The sequence below is a fragment of the Eulemur rufifrons genome, chromosome 19, assembly GCF_041146395.1.
Source record: "Eulemur rufifrons isolate Redbay chromosome 19, OSU_ERuf_1, whole genome shotgun sequence".
NCBI lineage: Eukaryota > Metazoa > Chordata > Mammalia > Primates > Lemuridae > Eulemur > Eulemur rufifrons.
Window position 1 is genome coordinate 57,117,345 of NC_091001.1, and position 18,761 is coordinate 57,136,105.

Consider the following 18,761-nt stretch of genomic DNA (forward strand, 5'->3'; position numbering starts at 1 on the left):
GGCAGCTCCGCCGCCCCTTGGCGGCTTGCAAGTCAGCTCCCTGACCGCAGCTGCCCGGCCTCCAACCCGCGGGAAAAGAAAGCTTCATTGAGCAGCCCAGGATGGTCCGGGGAGGGGGGAGGGGGCGCGGCAGCGGCCAGCTCCACCGGGGAGGGGAGGACCAGGAGAACGAGAGGAGGGAGCTGGCTGGGGAGGAATGGAGAGAGAAGGCGGAATGTGGGAGGGCTCTAGGGGACGTGGGAGGGGCGAACAGAGAGGGGAGAGAGGAGGGGGGTCCAGTCTCCCCTAGCCGACGACTTTTTTTGGAAGTCCTAGGACTGGTCTCCAGGACCAGGACTCTTCTCCCAGACCTTAGGGTCCTCCTCAGCCAAAGGTAGGGGGAATTGGGGATGGAGAGGGACCAGCGAAATGGGGTGGTGTGGGATGGAGTCGAGGGGAGGGGAAGCCAACCAACTGAGAGTTTGATTATTGTCAAAGGGACACTGGGAGAGTGGAGAGAGGAGGCAGATACTGGGGGTGGGGGCTGCAGCAGGGGGTTCCAAAAAGGGCGGGCAGGAGAGCCCAAAGGCGGGGGGGGGGGGGGGTCTCCTCTGTGAGGCCTTACCTCTGGGCCCCCAAGCCAAAATGTCCCCAGAACAAAGCTGTCTTGTTGGGTTGTTTGTCTGGGTTGGGGGAAGCATGTTCAGGAAGGCCCCTGCTGTGGAGGGGCTGTTCTCAGCCCCAGATAGAGCAGGCCTTGGCTAAGGAGCCCATAGCAGGCCTGGCCTCCGGTTGCCCGGTGACAGCGATGGTGGAGTTGGCAGGAGGCTCAGACAGCCCCACCCCACCCCCGCCCAGCTTGAGGCCTGGCCCTCCTGGGCCCTTTGACCCCACGGGGCATCTGAAAGCCTGTGTGCCAGGGAGGGTGTGCAGCGGGTTCTCCACACATTCTTTGATGTCACTTGCCCTGCCTAGGAATCTGCCTAGATAGGACACGGGGCTTGACTTCCATTCAGGGGATCCAAGATCCAAGGATCTCCTAGGGCTCCCTTGCCTGCCTCTCTCCACAATCAGTACAGCTGTCTGTCCTCTGTCTGGCTAAATGGGGTCATCTGGGTCCCTCCCACATCTGCTCCCTGGCTCTTGTCAATCGCGCTCCTCCTCACCTGTTGCCTGCCTCTCTCCCTCCCTCCCCACTACTGTGTGCTTGGTTCTTTTCCTGTCACTTTCTGTCATCTTCAACATTGTCTGTCTCTCCGCTGTCTCTTTTGGTTTTCTCCCTGTTGTTCCCACAGTCCCCCTTCCTCTCACATCCTGTCTGTCTGGGTCTTCCTCTCTGGGTGCTTCTTGCTCAGTCTCTATCTCTTTATCTTGACCATTCTCCACCCCTTGATCTCTAATCACTGTCTTATCTCTGGGTCTCTCACATTGGTGAGTGAGGGTAATGGAGATGATGATGGCAGAACTAGGGACAGATGTGGGACAGAACAACTAATTGTGAGGGTTCTATCATTTACAAAAGGGAGGGAGAGCATAGCTATCTTCCCCTCCCCTAATCTGGGTCTCTGGGGCTGTGACTCTTTGACGCTGTCTCTGCCCTTATTTAGTGTTTCTCTCTGACTATGTCTCTCAGTCCCTGAGGCACGCTCTATCTCTCATACTGTCTCTCTGTCTCTGGTCTGACTCAGTGTCTGTCTTCCTTTCATGACTTCTCTCTCTCTGACTGTGGGCCTTGCTCAATCTGTTTCTCTCACACATACTTTCTCTCTGGGGCACCCAGGCCTTCCCTGCCATGCGACCTGTCAGTGTCTGGCAGTGGAGCCCGTGGGGGCTGTGGCTGTGCCTGCTGTGCAGGTTGTGCTTGGGGTCCCCATCCCCTTCCACGGACCCTGAGAAGAGGGCCGGAAGCCAGGGGTTGCGGTTCCGGCTGGCTGGCTTCCCCAGGAAGCCCTACGAGGGCCGCGTGGAGATACAGCGAGCTGGTGAATGGGGCACCATCTGCGACGATGACTTCACGCTGCAGGCTGCCCACGTCCTCTGCCGAGAGCTGGGCTTTACAGAGGCCACAGGCTGGACTCACAGTGCCAAATACGGCCCTGGAACAGGTGAGTAATGATCCAGGTATAGCCCGGGTATTACCTAAGTGTGGCCTAAGTGCAGGGAGAAGGAACACCAGGATAGGACAGACACAGGGACACAGGACTCCAAGAACACCCAGTGTCAAATGAACCCATGGATGACAAACCAACCAACATAGTTACTTCTCAGAGTTGTGTGACCTTAGGCTAGTCTGTGCTTTCTCTGAACCTCAGATGCCCTGTGTGCAAAATGACTAGATGATCCCTAAGTTCCTTTCTGCTACTAGAGTATGATTATACAAAGCCATGAGCAAGAACAGCCCAGATACAGGTGAGCCCTGTATGATTAGAGTTGGTTTCATGGGAAGCTGAGAACAGGTAAATGTCTGGATGTCCCAAAACCAGAAGGCATCACAGATACTGCAGCTGACAAAATCAGATTACAGGCCAGAGCTAAAATTAACAAGCTAAAACTGATGAAGGACAAGACTAAAACCGACAAGAACAACTGTGGGTGGTGAGGGCTTAAGAGCAAATTCTCCTTGAGGCCTAAGGATGCTCACACAGTAGGAGCCTACAGTGGGATGGGTGGACAGAAGCAGGTGTGACCTGCAGTTGATCACCCAATTCCCACTGGCTAGACCACCTCGAACAAAGTGTCATTTGTAGATGCTACATTTTAAGAGGGACAGTAGCAAATGGAAATACTTTCAGAGGAGAGCTGCCCAAACATGAAAGATTCAGATGCCAAGTTTCTAGAAGGAACAGCTGAAGGACAAGGGGCTTGGTATAGAAACAAAATGCCTTCAATAGCAATTACATAGTGGTTGTCTTCGAATATGGGAAGGACAGTCATGTGGCTGAGAGATTTTTCTGGATGGCATCGAAAGACTGAGTCAGATTTGTTAGGGGAAAGTCAAGAGTCACGAGGACTTTCTGATGGTTACTAAGTCTGGTGGGTCAGGATGTAGGTGTCCCAGCAGAAGCCTGGTAAGTCCTGTCAAGATATGAATGAGGGGTCCCTGTGCAATGGCTAGGACAGATGACCTTTGAGGTTCCACCCAATTATGAGAGGATGTCAGTGATACTCATTAGGGGCCATACAGAGAACAAGGGGCTAAGTGGCAGCACAGACAGGACAGACATGTGGGAGAATGCAAGGATGAAGTGAAGGGATCTTCGATTTCCAAGTATCACAATAGGTCAAACTCGTAAGTTCCCATGTATTGGCTCTGTGGTCTTAGGCAAGTTATTTAACATCTCTGAACCCTGGTTTCTCCATATAAAACAGTCTCTGGCAGCTCTGTTCTAAGAATGATCATTTATGTCCCCACCATGGCAGAGCACCTGGCACACATTAGGTACTTGATCAGTTGTAGCTCTCACTGAATGGATGAGGACTGATCAGAGCTTCGCTGTTGATTCTTGGTTGTTATTTGCCCTATCACCACCAACTTTCCGTCAATCTTATGCCCCCTTTCCTATTCCCCTCTAGAGTCCCCTGTCTCTTCTCCACCAGAAAATCACCATCATACCAGAAAAATGGGATCATTATGGCCAAGTGTGAGGCCCCCACGCTCACTCTCCCCACCTCCCTCATCCTACCTCCCCAAGCTTCTCTGTTCCCTCATCTCCCCTTCCACAGGCCGCATCTGGCTGGACAACTTGAGCTGCACTGGGACTGAGCAGAGTGTGACTGAATGTGCCTCCCGGGGCTGGGGGAACAGTGACTGTACCCATGATGAGGATGCCGGGGTCATCTGCAAGGACCAGCGCCTCCCTGGCTTCACGGACTCCAATGTCATCGAGGTCGGTAGTTCACAGACATAGACACAGCACCCAGGATGGCCGGACAGAGAGGCCTGTGGGGTGGTTAGAGGAAGTGTTTCTAACAACAGTAGGGGATCCCATATGCCCCTGTGGAATACTTTGGATTGTTGGGAGGCGTGGAAGAGCAAATGATAGAGTTCCTGGGTGCTGTAAAATTGTGGGGAGGGGTGGTAACATTAGCATTCAAGGAACAAAACCTGACAGCCTCTCCAACCTCATGCCGGGTCAGCCTGGGAGCGTCCTGTGCTCTCCCTCTGCTCAGACATTATGCTGTCCTGGAACATCTCCCTTCTTACTTTCTCCTTCTTCAAAGCCGCTTCCTCTGTGAAGTCCTCCCTCCTGCTCCAGGCAGAGTTGGGTGCTCCTTCCTCAGCTCCCGTCATTTCTCCGAGCACAGCGTATCCCTCCACCTCGTGGTTGGAGGAGAGTCCACTCACCCCAGACTGAGGGCAGGCATGGCACTCTTCTCCGCCCTGGCTCAGTCCCATCCCGCCACTGGGTTTACAGGACATATGAAAGGTGCCACTGGGACTCTCCCCTGCTTGTGGTCCCGTCCTCAGGTAGAGCATAACCCGCAAGTGGAGGAAGTGCGACTGCGACCAGGAGTCGGGTGGGGCAGGCGGCCCCTGCCAGTGACTGAGGGACTGGTTGAGGTCAAGCTTCCTGATGGCTGGTCGCAAGTCTGTGACAAAGGCTGGAGCGCCCACAACAGCCACGTGGTCTGCGGGATGCTCGGCTTCCCTAGCGAAAAGAGGGTCAACACAGCCTTCTACAGGTGAGGGGTCGCGGGCGCTGGGTGGAGGGCCGGGAGTGGGTGCCCGCCGGGGACGGTGTTGAGAGGCCTGTGAGAGGGGCGGGCGGGGCACTGGGGGGCCCGGGGGTCTGGAAGAGTGGGCAAACATGGAGACCGCTGAGAAGCTGGAGGGAATCTTGTGGGGCCACGAAGGGCTCCCCGAGCGGGGTCTGTAATGAGGAGCGGTGAGGCCCCGCCCTCACGCGTCCGGCCGGCGCGGGCGCGGTGGGTCAGCGGGCAGGTCCTCCGGCCTCCGGCGCGCCCCGGCCTGGCGAGACCCCGCCCCGGCCCGCGGGCGGTGACGGCGCCGGCGCGGCCGGCGGTTCCCGGTCCAGCGAGGGCGCGGCCGGCCTCGGGAGGCGGTGCCTGGGTGCGTCCAGCGCGGAGCTGGCCGCCCGCGGTCTGGGGACCGGGACGGGCCGGCGGCGCCCGCGGGGCGCCGTGTCCCAGCCACCGGGCCGACCCTGGAGGGACCGGAGGGCGCCGGGAGAGCCCGGCCCCGCCCTCGGCCCAGGCCGCCCCGCCAGGCGCGTCTATGAGCGCGCGAGCCCTCGGGACTCCGGGGAAGTTTTCCACAATGTGTTCTGGCGAGGCGCCCACCCCTCCACCTGCCCCGGAGCCCTGCTGTGCACGCCGGCTTCCAGGGTAACGAATCGCCTTGGTGAACGGTTCTGTGCTTGCAGCATCTCCCTTCCCTGGAGCATCTATCTAATTTTGGTCATTTTGAGAAACAGCCATTGGGAGCCTGGCAAATATTTGGAAATCTTTACACCGTCTCTTTATAATCTTATATTTTCCGAGCCAGAAATGCTCGTTTTCTTAAGCCCTTCCTTAGATCTTTTGCTGAAAAGCCTCTTGTCGTCTAGATGGCTTTCCACTAGGCACACTATTTCAGATGCTGTCGGATCAGGGTAAGGTACTGCAGAAATGCTCAGCTTTGATTAAAGCACGCCTCGAGTTTGCGTTGCCTTCGAGGCAGCATCCCACTGCTTATGTTGAACTTAATGACCTAAAACCAATTCAAGGCTACCTTTATCCTTAATACTGATAGAGCATGCTTTTTGAACCTAAATGCATGTTGAGCTTATCCCATCATTTAAAAGCCATAAAAAACCATGATGATCCCATGATTATCTTGAGTCCTGATGTGATTTTCAATCATCCCTTCCAGCGACCTTTAGTGGACAGACATGAGCATCTTGAGCATTCATGGGAATGACTATAAAAATCGTTGTTGAACTGTTCAAAACCAAAGTCCAATTCTTCTTGTAAAACTTTCCTCCAGATTTACATCAAGTCTCTAATCATCATTATAAAATATGTTTTTTCAACCAGTTGGGAAGAAACAGAACACATCAATGATGTAACCAACATTTCACCTTATCTATACATATATTTCTTGTCTATGTTAATCTTTGCTAAAATCCAGATACACTATGTTCACAGCCATTCTCCAACTTTCCAATTTAATAATCGTGTCAAAAAATGAAATCATAGTTGTTTGAGCCTATTTTTATTGAAATCTTTTTAAGTTTCTAAGGATCACCCTTTTTTTCCCTAAATAAGCACAAACTTCCTATATAATAACTTAATCTAGAATATTACTTATCTGTAGATTGAAAAATTGAGAAATCCTTTTTTTTCTTTTCTTTTTTTTTTTTTTTAAATCAGTACATTATCTGGTCTCTAGTTTTTTCCATACTTGGTCAAATTTTCTTTGCCTTGACTCTGAGTCTCATCTGAAAGTTCTTTCAGCCCTGAGGAATACACTTTACCTGGTCTGGAGACTCAACCTATATTAAAACAACTGTGCTCTGCTCCTCTACTATCATCCATCTTGGGGCTGTATTTCTTTCTCTGAGCTTGTCTTTTACCTCTCCTAATCTAAACACCAGGTTCTGAAAAATTAGTAGGATTTAAATAGCCACACTTCAAGTGAGGAGGATGGCATGAGCAAAGGTAGAGATTCATTTGTCCAGTATTTATTTATTGAGATGCTACTGGGTGCCCAGTACTGTTTTGGACACTAGGGGTTCAACAGCGAACAAAACGGACAAAAATCTCTGATCTCATGGACTAGGGGAGAATCTGAAAGCAAGTAAATAAAAATATAAAACGTAAGGATGATAGAGAGTGCAATGGGTAACAATAAAGCCAGGAAGGGGTTAAGATGTGCAAGTGGAATTACAGTTTTAAATAGAGTGGTCAGGGAAGGCCTCTCTGAGAAGGCATCATTCAAGAAAAAAAACTTAAAGGAGGTGAGGGCATGAACTATGCAGACATCTAGACAAACATTTCCAGGAAGAGAGATCAGAAATGAAAATACTCTGGGGAGTGTGTGTGTGTGTGTGTGTGTGTGGTGGGGGAGGGGAGAAGACATTCTTGTCATTCTCCAGGAGGTCATTGTGGCTGGAGCTGAGTGAACAAAGGAAAAAATGGTAGGAGATGCAATGTAGGAGGTGACAGGAAAAGAATGAGGGGCCAGATGATGTAGGGTCATTTGGTTGACTTTCACTTTTACTCTGTGTGAGATAAGGAAACATTTTGAGTAAATGTGTGACACCAGACCTCTATTTTTAAAGTACTACTTTCACTGCTTTGTTAAGAATGGATGTAGGAGATGTAGTAGAAGCAAGAGTGCTAGTTAGAAGGTTATTGTCTCCTGAAAACCAACTAAAGAATGTGAAAACTCAAGATGACCAGTAAAAGTGGTGAAAAATGATCAAATTCTGTATATTGTTGAAGATAGAGCCAAGAGGATTTGCTGATAGATTCATTGTGGTGTTAGAGATAGGAGTTTAGATCATTCCAAGGTTTTGGGTCTCAGCTAAGTATGTAATTGGCCTCATCTGATAAGGACCATAGTGGTTTTGTGGTCCAAAAAGCATGTTTTGTGTGGGTGGAGCATGTTTTGTGTGGAGACAGGGCTGGGGTGGAGGGTAGGAACTTGGTTTTGGACCTGTAAAATGTGAGGTTCTTTAAGACATTGAAATGGTGAGACTAAGTCAGGCAAATTGGATATACGACTCTAGAGTTCAGTTGAATAAATGTATATGAAGTCCTGAAACACATCACCAAGGAAGTGAATGCAAATTTTAAAGAGGGAGAGAAAGAGGTTCAGGCCCAAGGACTGAAACTTGGGGAACTTAAACATTAAGAGATCAGGGAGATAGGTGAAATTGATGTAGGATGACTAATAGGATATAAAGAATGAGAGAAGAGACACCTTAAATGATTCTGAAGCTGCCTAGAGAAGGGTGGTACCATCAGGCATCTCAGGGCTTCAGATTAATATGAACCGATTTTAGGGATGGGCCATCCTTGGGAAGTTTGAGACACAGGTGAGTTGTTCCCAGGTATGCACAGCCTGAAGTAATTTTCAGAGATCAGGAATATTGCTGTGTGCATTGGAATCTCATACTGAGGCTGGGGTATGAAGGCTAGGGAAGGAGATACATTAAAGCACAGAGGTCATTGTCAGCGGGGAAAGAGATTACAGGAGTCTGGGAGATTCTGTGGTGGGGACGTGTCATAAATCTTCTGTCCAGGTCAAGCCAGGCAGAGGGAGCATTCTCATAAGAAAAATAGGCAGGAGAGTTATGAACAACTCTGCCCCTCCTTAAAGAAAACCAAATGGATCTTCCGGCTTTTAGAGGAAGCCAATAAGATTTAGAAAATGAGAAAATCAAAAGTATCTATCATTTTTACACTTGTTTTGGTAGTTCCACCCTGGAATATGTGAAAGTCATAGAATTTTAGAAGAGGAAAAGAAAATACAGATAATTGAACTATTTCCTTTTATAGGTAATGAAACTGAGGCTTTAAGAGCTTCCATGCTGTTTAAGAAGTCATTCTTCTAGTTCATTTTAGTTTGAGAGATATTTATTGAACTCCTACTATTTGCCAAGCACTGTGCAAGGTTCTGAGAAGACAAAGGTGAAAAAATGATGAGAGAGGTAATTAGGCATCAGATCACAGAAGACCTTATAGGCCATATTAAGGATTCAAGTCCTTGTGATAAAAGGATTGCAAATCCATTGAAATGTTTTAATGAGGAAGGCTGTAAAATGACATGATCAGGTTTGTGACTCCAAAAGATCATTTTGACTGCATTTCTGAGAATGGTTTAGGGAGGAGCAAGAGTGAATGAATTGGAGAGAGATTTAGGAAGTAAAATGGACAGGACTTGGTTATTGACTGACTTTGGGAGTCAAGGAAGGGAGAAATCAAGGTTGACTCCTAGTCTTCTGGAGTGGATTTTGCTGAGAAAATTATGTTTATTTTTTGGACCTACATTACAGTTTAGATGACTTCAAGATCTCTACCTAGAAACACCAAGAAGGCAGTGGAATATACAAGGTTGGGTGTGAATGAGACCATATAGAGAGAGGACCATATATGGTGTGAGAAGAGAAGAATGCCTAAGACAGAGCTCTGAAAATGTAAATGACCAGGTAGGGGAGGAACCTGCAAAGAAGACCAAGAAAGAGCAACCAGAAATAGGAATAAAACCAGGCTATTGTAGTGTACAGCAGTCTAGGAAGGAGCGAGGGCAGCAGAGTCAGATGTTGCAGAGAGGTCAATAAGATGAAGATTGAAAAATGTCTACTGGATTTAACAACATGGAAGTTTGCAGAGTAATGGGTAGGGAAAACCAGAGGACGTAGGTTAAGGAATGAGTGGAAATATAGAGAAATTATAGAGATGGTGAATGTTGACAACTCTTGAAAAATTTTGCTGTGAAGAGGAGCAGAGATTTGGGATAGAGAGTGCGTGAGGGGGGTAGGAGTAATTTGAACATATTGAAAAGGATTCAATTGAGAAGGAACAGTTATGTGCAAGAGAGAAGGATTATAAGAGGTGGAATTCAGAAACATTTGGGGGGGTGGCCTTAGCAAAGAGAGATATTTGTGAGGAATGAGAAGAGGATATGCAGATGTAGACAGGTTTTTATGTTTAATGGTTGGAGGGGGAAACAAATGATGGGGGAAAGAAGCACATCTGTGAATAAAGAAATGTAAATCAAGGCCGGGCTCACAACTGTAATCATAGCACTCTGGGAGGCTGAGGTGAGAGGATCGCTTGAGGTCAGGAGTTCCAGAACAGCATGAGCAAAAGCAAGACCCCATCTCTACTAAAAATAGAAAAAATTAGCCAGGCATGGTGGTGCATGCCTGTAGTCCTAGCTACTAGGGAGGCTGAGGCAGGAGGATTGCTTGAGCCCAGGAGTTTGAGGTTGCAGTGAGCTAGGCTGATGCCACAGCACTCTAGCCCAGGCAACAGAGCAAGATTCTGTCTCAAAAAAAAAAAAATGTAAATCAAGGAAAATATCAGCACTGATCTAAGGATGAAGTCATTAATATAACTTATACTTTATAAGATAAAAGGTTCTAAACTCATATATGTGTATGAAATATTATATGTGTGTATACATATAAATAATATAACTTACAATATAAAGTCCTTAAATAAAGAGGAAGTACTTCTAAATTTGCAGATAAAACTAAATTTTTCTGAGTACTACTTCAGAGATCAAGATGCTCTTCCTGGGTTGATTAGTAAAAGAAGGCACCAAGTGTATTTCATTTTAGACATTTTAGACATGTTTGAGAGAAAGATATTTAGAGAAAGTTTTAGGCCATATTTATAAAATGAAAGGCTCTAACTTTTTAGTAATGTCTCAGGAAAGGGACCCAAGAGTTGTAGACTCTCTGGTAGGAATGTTGAACATATTGGATGTGTTTTTGTTTGTTTTCTTGAGACAGAGTTTCCCTTTGTCGCCCTGGCTAGAGTGCAGTGGTGTCATCATAGCTCACTGCAACCCCAAACCCATGGGCTCAAGCGATCCTCCTGCCTCAGCCTCCTGAGTAGCTGGGACTACAGGCATGTGCTACCACGCCTGGCTAATTTTTCTATTTTTTGTAGAGACAGGGTCTCACTCTTGCTCAGGCTGGTCTCAAACTCCTGAGCTCAAATGATCCACCTGCCTCAGCCTCCCAGAGTGCTAGGATTACAGGCGTGAGCCACTGAGCTGGCCCATATCGGATGTTTTGACAAATAGACCAACTAACTACATCCTCAGGAAGAAGCTGGGGCAGGAAATACCAAACAGCTTCTGACCTATTTTAAATATATACATATATTAAAATCCCAGTACACCTTCACACATAAACAGTCATTCAGTACCTTTGGGGGTTTGTTCACAATACCTCAGAAGGATACCAAAATCTGAGGATGCTCAAGTTCCTGATAGAAAATGGTGTCGTATTTGCATATAACCTGTGCACATCCTCCATATACTTTAGATCATCTCTAGATTACTTATAACACCTAATACAATGTAAATGGTTATTATACTGTATTGTTTAGAGAATGACAAGAAAAAAGTCTTACATGTTCAGTACAGACACATTTTTTTAATATAGTTTCAGTCTGCAGTTGGTTGAATCCAGGGATGTAGAACCCATGGATGCAGAGGGCCAACTGCACTATGTTGAAATATGACTCCTCAAGATGAACAGCGGCTTTCAAAGAACAGACAACTAAGATGATAACGGGCTGGGCCCAGTGGCTTATGCCTGTAATCATAATCACTCCAGCCAGGCAACAGAATGAGACCTTGTCGCTTTAAAAAAAAAAAAAAAAAGAGGCTGGACTGGGTGGCTCATGCCTGTAATCCTAGCACTCTGGGAGACAGAGGCAGAAGGATCCCTGGAGGTCAGGCATTTGAGACCAGCCTAAGGAAAAGCAGGACCTCTCTCTACTAAAAATAGAAAAAAATTAGCTGGGTGTGGTGGCGTGCGCCTATAGTCCCAGCTACTCCAGAGGCTGAGGCAGGAGGATCACTTGAGCCCAGGAGTTGGAGGTTTTGGTGAGCTGTGATGATGCCACTGTACTCCACCTGGGGCAAAGAGTAAGACTCTGTCTCAAAAAACAAAAACAAAAACAAAAAAAAACATGATAACATGGAATTCCATAAATTTATAAAGACAGACAGATCATCTGTACACAGTTGGACAGGACAAAAAGTGACTATAATTAAAGTCTTCAAAATAAAGGGAAAATGGGAAGAGAAACAGACTCCTAGTTTCTGTTTCCATTAAGACATTAGACTTAAGGAAACCTCTTGAAGAATGAAATAAGTCAGTTATTTAGGCCAGTTAAAAAGAAGTAAGATTTATTTCCCTGAAAGTAAGTTTGAGAGGTGAGCTCATTTGGAACTTGAGCAGAAAGGATGCTGCCGTCCTAAGGAGCCCGCCTTGTGCTCCACAGTCAAACCAAGTTAACATCTTTGGAGATTCAGCCTTGGTCCTTGGTCCTGGTCCAGGAGCCTCAGGCCTGGACATGCCAAAAGCCTTTCTTGCAGAGAGCATCCAAGAATAAAAAGATATAGTCAGCCTCCCTGGGCTTGACCCAGGCTAGCTCTCTCCTACCTTGGTCAGTCTGGCAATCCTAACAATCCTAACAACTTTCCCCTTAGCCGTCACCTGAGGTTTAGCACTACTGAGGTTTAGGACCCAGGAGTCCTTTGTCCCCATCTGCCTTCACTAATTTCTGAGGGTCCTGGCATAGGAACACTGTATGTCCTGAGTCCATGGCCTTCACTGCTGCTCACCCACCTGGTCATGTGCTTATGAGGCCAAACAGCCATGAAGGGTAGGGCCCTGGGAGTATCTGACATTGTAATATCCTGCCATCAGGAACCCTTTCTGACTGCTAGGAAAGAAATCTTGCTCTGGTCCTAGCTGCACCAGCCTTTTCCAATTGCTTCTACACTGATCCTGACTACTATTGTCTTATCCTCACAGAAAGTTGAGGAAGCGAGCGGCCAAAGCCTCACCCCGACGCCCCAAGCCCCTTGGAAGGTAAAGGGGCAAGAGCCCCGGGACCTCCTGCTCGCCCCTGTGGCCCCAGGAGGTGGATGGATGGATGGCAGCCTATCCATGTCCATCCTAGAACCCAGGCTGACGGATTAGGGATGTGACTGGAAAATGGTCGTTCCCCCGGGGGGAGGCGAAGGGAGCAGGCATGGGGATGGGCAAGCTTCCATCTTAGGGAACACAAGGAGGAAATAATGTCGGAACAGCTGAGGAGAAGCTTCCCATCTTTAAACTTTCCCCAAATAGCTTGGACTCCAGCCTCGGCCACCTGCATGCCTCCTCCCAGACCTCCCTTAGTTCACCGGCATTCCTGTTTTCTCTCCTCCCTGCACCTTGCCTCTTCTCTCCCCTCTCCCGCACCTGGACTGACATAACTGGATGTCCCATCACTATTGCTGAATCCAGCAGCATGAGTTCCTGAAACACAGCTCAGTGGTGTTTGGCAGTGTATGGGGAGAATCCGGCCGTCCTTTGCTTTGCCCCTTCCCACACTGCATGAAAAGTCCTTCCCAGAAACAGAAGAAGAAACTTCTACCTTCCCTGGACCACACTAACCATACCTCCACCAACTTCTTTCTCCTTTTTGCAGACCAATCACCAAGCTTAAAGTCAGACCCAAACCCCGAGTGGGCAGGGGGCCAATCAAGAGGTAAATAAGGCTCAGGTTGGGTGGAGAGGAGGGGAGCACAGTTAGGAAGTGGGGGAGTCAGGCTGTGGTCAGGCCAAGAGGACTTTGGCTGAAAAAGCTGACCAGGAGGTGGAGGAGCAGCAGCTGTTACAAATCACCTTCCAGATCATGTACCGAGATGTTAAGTAAGGCTGGCCTGGGGATGTTGGGCTGGGAAATTATGCTTGTCATAGGGTTTTGGGGGGTTTTTCATCCACTGACTACCCTTGTTTCACGGGCTTATTTAGCTCCCTGGTGAGTTCTAGGAGATAATCTGGTGCTTTTCTCCTTCAGATGCCGTACTTGGCTCTCCCTCAAGTGGTTAAGTTTGCCTAAGGGATCAGTGTTCCCATCCTTTTATTTGATTAATTTAAAAAAATAAGTGCTACCAGCTTACTCCAGATGGAGTAAGACTCAGGTTCCCCTTTGGAACCTTTACCAGGACGGAGTTGGATTGACAGCCCCTGCCTCTCTGGCTCAGTTTACACAATTAGGCTCCCAGTTCCACAGTTTTCCTCCTGGGCTCCTTCAGAACTCTAGGGAGTGGAAAGCTTCCAGCCCCGGTGATCACATCTCACTTGTCTTCTAAAGGCAGTTTGCACATTGAAAGTCTCTCTGATAACTTCTGCAGCACGGGCTGAGGTAGAGAGAGTTCCCCCCTTTCTCCTCTCCTCTCCTCAGCAAGGTCCAGTCTCAGCCCTGGTCCCCTGAGACCATCATTCCCCAGCTTCTCCCTCTGGTGGTTTCAAAGGAGCTCTTGTAGTGCCCTTCTAGCTTAGGGTCATCTGTGCACAGCAGGGCCACACTCTGGCCTTCCCTGACCCCCACATTAAAGTACACACTGTAGTTTTTATTTTGTTCACTGTAGGGAAAGAGGAGGAGGGTGTTTAGAAGACAGATGTCTTTTTCCTGTGATGGCCTCTTTGACTTTTATTTTCAGCCAAACAGGACTTTGGGAGAGTGCCTGATCTCTTTGATCTTCAGGATCCATTTATCCTGAGCTTCCAAAGGTATTCTGTAAAGTCTCCAGGCTTCCTTTGTCAGCTTTCCCTCCTCCCCATGTCTTCCTAGCCAATGGCTTCAAATCGTCATATTCCTTCCTTCCTCTAACATCAAGTGATGGGGCACCTTACTCAATACTTCACAACCACATCAGCCTCCTAGGCCCACTCCACCAGTGCCAGGCCTCGTCTGCTTCCCTGCTCTCTGGGCTGCCCCCACTGTTGTGGGGAGAGTGCACCTCTCTCCTCCACATGCCTCACTGCAGTCTCTCATCTCGTGGGTATCGGCAAACAAGTCCCCTCTGTCTCTCAAACATCTCTGCAGCATTTCCAAGCTTTCACATCTCTAGTTCAGTCCCTGCTCAGATGGCTGTGGGACACTCTGTTATGTTTAAATTGCAGGAACATGGAGCACCTCGTTAAAAATTTATGCAGCTCAGCTCAGGTCCTGGGCTGTCTTTGCCATTGTTATTCACATCCACCTGCCTTCTCTTGTCGTGTTTCCCTCAAATTGTGTGTGTCCTGCGTATGTCAGGGCCAGTCCTTCCTGTGGTCCACCCTCTGGTCTGTTCTTCCTGTGACTGCCCAGCATAATCTGTCCTGCAGAGTCTCTAGCCTAGAAGCCATTTAGATTGAAGACTTCCTCAGTCCTTTGCATCCTGACTCATTCAGTTATTTCAGTGTCAGCATAATAGAAGGATCTGCTCGCCCTGGCCTCCTGTCACCTCAGCCACTCCCTCCTGACCGTCTCTTCCAGCGGGGTATTTTCCCATCCTATTTGAACGGCAGCCTTAGCCTTGGCCTCCTTTAGGGCCAGCAGCCTGAAACCACTTGGAACAAGGTTTCCATCAGGCAAGTCAAGACTAGCCATTCTTCCTTTAGGGTTCTTCTGCTGCAGAAAGTCCCCAAGGACCCACCTGTCTGGGTAGTTGAGGCTCTTTCAGCCTGGAAACTGAGCAATCCCTTTGTCTCTCCCCAGGGAAACATAGAAGGGGGGAAGAAGAGGATATGGTTATGAAAGTTTGGGGGGATGGTGGAGGCATGGAGTGGGAGGAGGGTGTGGGGCCAAGAGGCAGGAGCATTGTTTTACCCTACTGCACCTCACTCCTATCCCCCCAGGCTGCTGGCCCAGCGGCAGCAACACTCCTTTGGTCTGCATGGGGTGGCGTGCGTGGGCACGGAGGCCCACCTCTCCCTCTGTTCCCTGGAGTTCTATCGTGCCAATGACACCGCCAGGTGCCCTGGGGGGGCCCCAGCGGTGGTGAGCTGTGTGCCAGGCCCTCTCTACACGGCGTCCAGTGGCCAGAAGAAGCAACAACAGTCGAAGCCTCAGGGGGAGGTGTGTGACAGTGACTATGACCTTTCCCACCCAGGTGGAGAACCCCCTAGCCTGGCCACCCCCTGACTAAGCACAGCCTTGACCTTTGAGAACAGAGAGGAGCCTTCCACGGGGTGGGCCACAGACCTGATACCACCCACTCCCTCCCACCAAATCTCATTCATCTCCCAGGTCTACTTAGCCCTTTCCATGCCGATGTTTCCACTCACCTCTGTTGGGCACATCTTTCTCTTCTATAGGCCCGTGTGCGTCTAAAGGGTGGGGCCCACCCTGGAGAGGGCCGGGTGGAAGTCCTGAAGGCTGGCACGTGGGGCACAGTCTGTGACCGCAAGTGGGACCTGCAGGCAGCCAGCGTGGTGTGTCGGGAGCTGGGCTTCGGGAGTGCTCGAGAAGCCCTGAGTGGTGCCCGCATGGGGCAGGGTGAGGGGGCATGGAGGTGGGAGGGAGAGGGAAGGAGGAGGTACACACTCCTGGGGGGCATATTCCTTGGGCAGGCTAGGAGTCCCCTGGGCAGAAAATGAAGGCCTAGTTACAACCTCCTGATCTTTGACTTCTGACCCTAGGCATGGGTGCCATCCACTTGAGCGAAGTTCGATGCTCTGGACAGGAGCCTTCCCTCTGGAAGTGCCCCCACAAAAACATCACAGCTGACGACTGTTCCCATAGCCAGGATGCTGCAGTCCGATGCAACCTACCCTACATTGGGGTGGAGGCCAAGGTCAGTCATTCTTTCCACCTTGGTTCAGTCTCTATTATCTCACACTTTGTCCAGTCCTGACCTCTAATCTGCAGTCTGATAGCCCCAGCCCGCTGCCCCAGGCCCTGCCATCCTGCAGCTCCTACCTGACCCACTACCTGCTAGCCCTCTGTGTGCCTCTGAATCACTCTTTGGCCACATCCGTGTTGCAGACTTCCACCACCCCACTCCAAAATCTCCCCCCAGCACTTCCATTCTGTGTCACTACAGATCCGACTCAGTGGGGGCCGCAGCCGACATGAGGGGCGAGTCGAGGTGCAAGTAGGGGGACCTGGGTCCCTTCGCTGGGGCCTCATCTGTGGAGATGACTGGGGGACACTGGAGGCCATGGTGGCCTGTAGGCAACTTGGTCTGGGCTATGCCAACCACGGCCTGCAGGTGAGTGGGAAGGAGAGGGGAGCCAAAGCTGTTGTCTCCAAAGCCTGTGTTTTGGACAGAGGGCTGTGGAAATGATTCCCTTGGCCCAAGAGGCTGGATCACGGAGCCTCACAGAAACACCTCCATATGTCCCCAGGAGACATGGTACTGGGACTCGGGAAATTTAACAGAGGTGGTGATGAGTGGAGTGCGCTGCACAGGGACTGAGCTGTCCCTGAACCAGTGTGCCCATCATGGCACCCACATCACCTGCAAGAGGACAGAGACCCGCTTCACTGCTGGAGTCATCTGTTCTGAGAGTGAGTGAAGGGTAGGATGATGCCAGCCAGGGAAGGGAGGCTCTGGACCACCCCTTTGGAGGGAAGAAGGGACTATAATCTGCAGGGGTAATCCTTGCCTATGGAAAACCAATCACACACACTCCAAGGAAGGATGGAGGCTCCCCTATCCGTCCCTGCCCCTCAGCAGTGACTTCTAACACTCGCCTTCCTTTCTCTGTGCAGCCGCGTCAGATCTGCTGCTGCACTCAGCTCTCGTGCAGGAGACCGCCTATATCGAGGACCGGCCCCTGCACATGTTGTACTGTGCTGCAGAAGAGAACTGCCTGGCCAGCTCAGCCCGCTCAGCCAATTGGCCCTATGGCCACCGGCGTCTGCTTCGATTCTCCTCTCAGATCCACAACCTGGGACGAGCTGACTTCAGGCCCAAGGCTGGGCGCCACTCCTGGGTGTGGCACGAGTGCCATGGGTGAGAGGGTAGGGGGTCGAGTAGAAGGGCAAGGCCACGGGGATGAATGGAGCAAGCCTGCTGGGGGCAGAGCAGGAAACAGGAGTTCCCTTGTCCCCACAGGCACTACCACAGTATGGACATCTTCACTCACTACGATATCCTGACCCCAAATGGCACCAAGGTGGCTGAAGGCCACAAAGCTAGTTTCTGTCTAGAAGACACTGAGTGTCAGGAGGGTGAGTTGGGGCCTGGAGTGGACTACAGCATCTCCATCACACAGCCTTGCCTTACACTGACATATGCCAATCCCTGCAGATGTCTCCAAGAGGTATGAGTGTGCCAACTTTGGAGAACAGGGCATCACCGTGGGTTGCTGGGATCTCTACCGGCATGACATCGACTGTCAATGGATTGACATCACAGATGTGAAGCCAGGAAACTACATTCTCCAGGTGCCTGGAGTCTGAGGCTTCTAGATGGCAAGTGGGAGGAGTATTAACAACACCTTTGGATCTGAGGCTTGCACCTGGGTTAAATGGCCATTCTCTCACTCATAGGTGGTCATCAACCCAAATTTTGAAGTAGCAGAGAGTGACTTCACCAACAACGCAATGAAATGTAACTGCAAATATGATGGACATCGCATCTGGGTGCACAACTGCCACATTGGTATTTGATGGGAAGAGGAACCCAGGAAACTGGGGGATGGAAGGGAAAGGCTTTCATTCTCTTTTCCCTAAGTTGTTTCTGTGTCTTCCGACCCACCTCTGGATCTCTCAGTCTTTCCACTTCTACCCACCCGCCCCCACAATGGGTCTGTCTTCCTATGTCTGTGCAGGGCGCCTCCCAAACTGCTTATCCACCCTGCAGGTGATGCCTTCAGTGAAGAGGCCAACAGGAGGTTTGAGCGCTACCCTGGCCAGACCAGCAACCAGATCATCTAAAGTGCTACCACCCTCCTCTGCAAACCACCACTGGCCCCTAATGGCAGGGGTCTGAGGCTGCCATTACCTCAGGAGCTTACCATAGAACCCCTGACGTCAGCAGGCCCACGGCACTCGTCCAGCTGTGCACTATGGATATGCAACTGTCATGCAGAAGATATCACCCTCCTTCATAGGCCAGCTGTCAGTTTCTGCGGCCAAGCATGGGGAATCTTTGCTCCCAGGCCCAGCACCGAGCAGAGCAAACCACAAAGAGCAGTACCTGACTAACTGCCCAGGACAACAAATGGCAGCAGTTCGTTTTCTTCAATGGGGAGGTCAGGATGGTCAGCTCCAGGACCTCTCCTAAATTCAGGGGGATACAGCTTTATCTCTAGCCTTTTGGT

General features: G+C 49.9%; 1 protein-coding gene across 2 annotated transcripts; it reads left to right on the forward strand.

The window, feature by feature from the left end:
• Positions 1 to 311: 311 nt before the first annotated feature.
• Positions 312 to 18,757, forward strand: LOXL3 (lysyl oxidase like 3). 2 transcript variants are annotated; one of them, XM_069495217.1, is made up of 14 exons: positions 312 to 373; positions 1,760 to 2,084; positions 3,703 to 3,866; positions 4,448 to 4,662; positions 15,348 to 15,567; positions 15,807 to 15,987; positions 16,131 to 16,285; positions 16,535 to 16,702; positions 16,839 to 17,001; positions 17,206 to 17,449; positions 17,552 to 17,667; positions 17,747 to 17,883; positions 17,989 to 18,100; positions 18,302 to 18,375. In XM_069495217.1, exons 2-14 carry the CDS (start codon positions 1,772 to 1,774, stop codon positions 18,373 to 18,375), a joined length of 2,262 nt encoding a protein of 753 aa, XP_069351318.1. In that variant the 5' UTR covers positions 312 to 373; positions 1,760 to 1,771. The 2 variants fall into 2 exon arrangements, with proteins under 2 accessions (XP_069351318.1, XP_069351319.1); XM_069495218.1 differs by lacking the exons at positions 312 to 373; positions 1,760 to 2,084; positions 3,703 to 3,866; positions 15,348 to 15,567 and having other exon boundaries at positions 4,505 to 4,662; positions 18,302 to 18,757.
• The last annotated feature ends 4 nt before the right edge of the window (positions 18,758 to 18,761 follow it).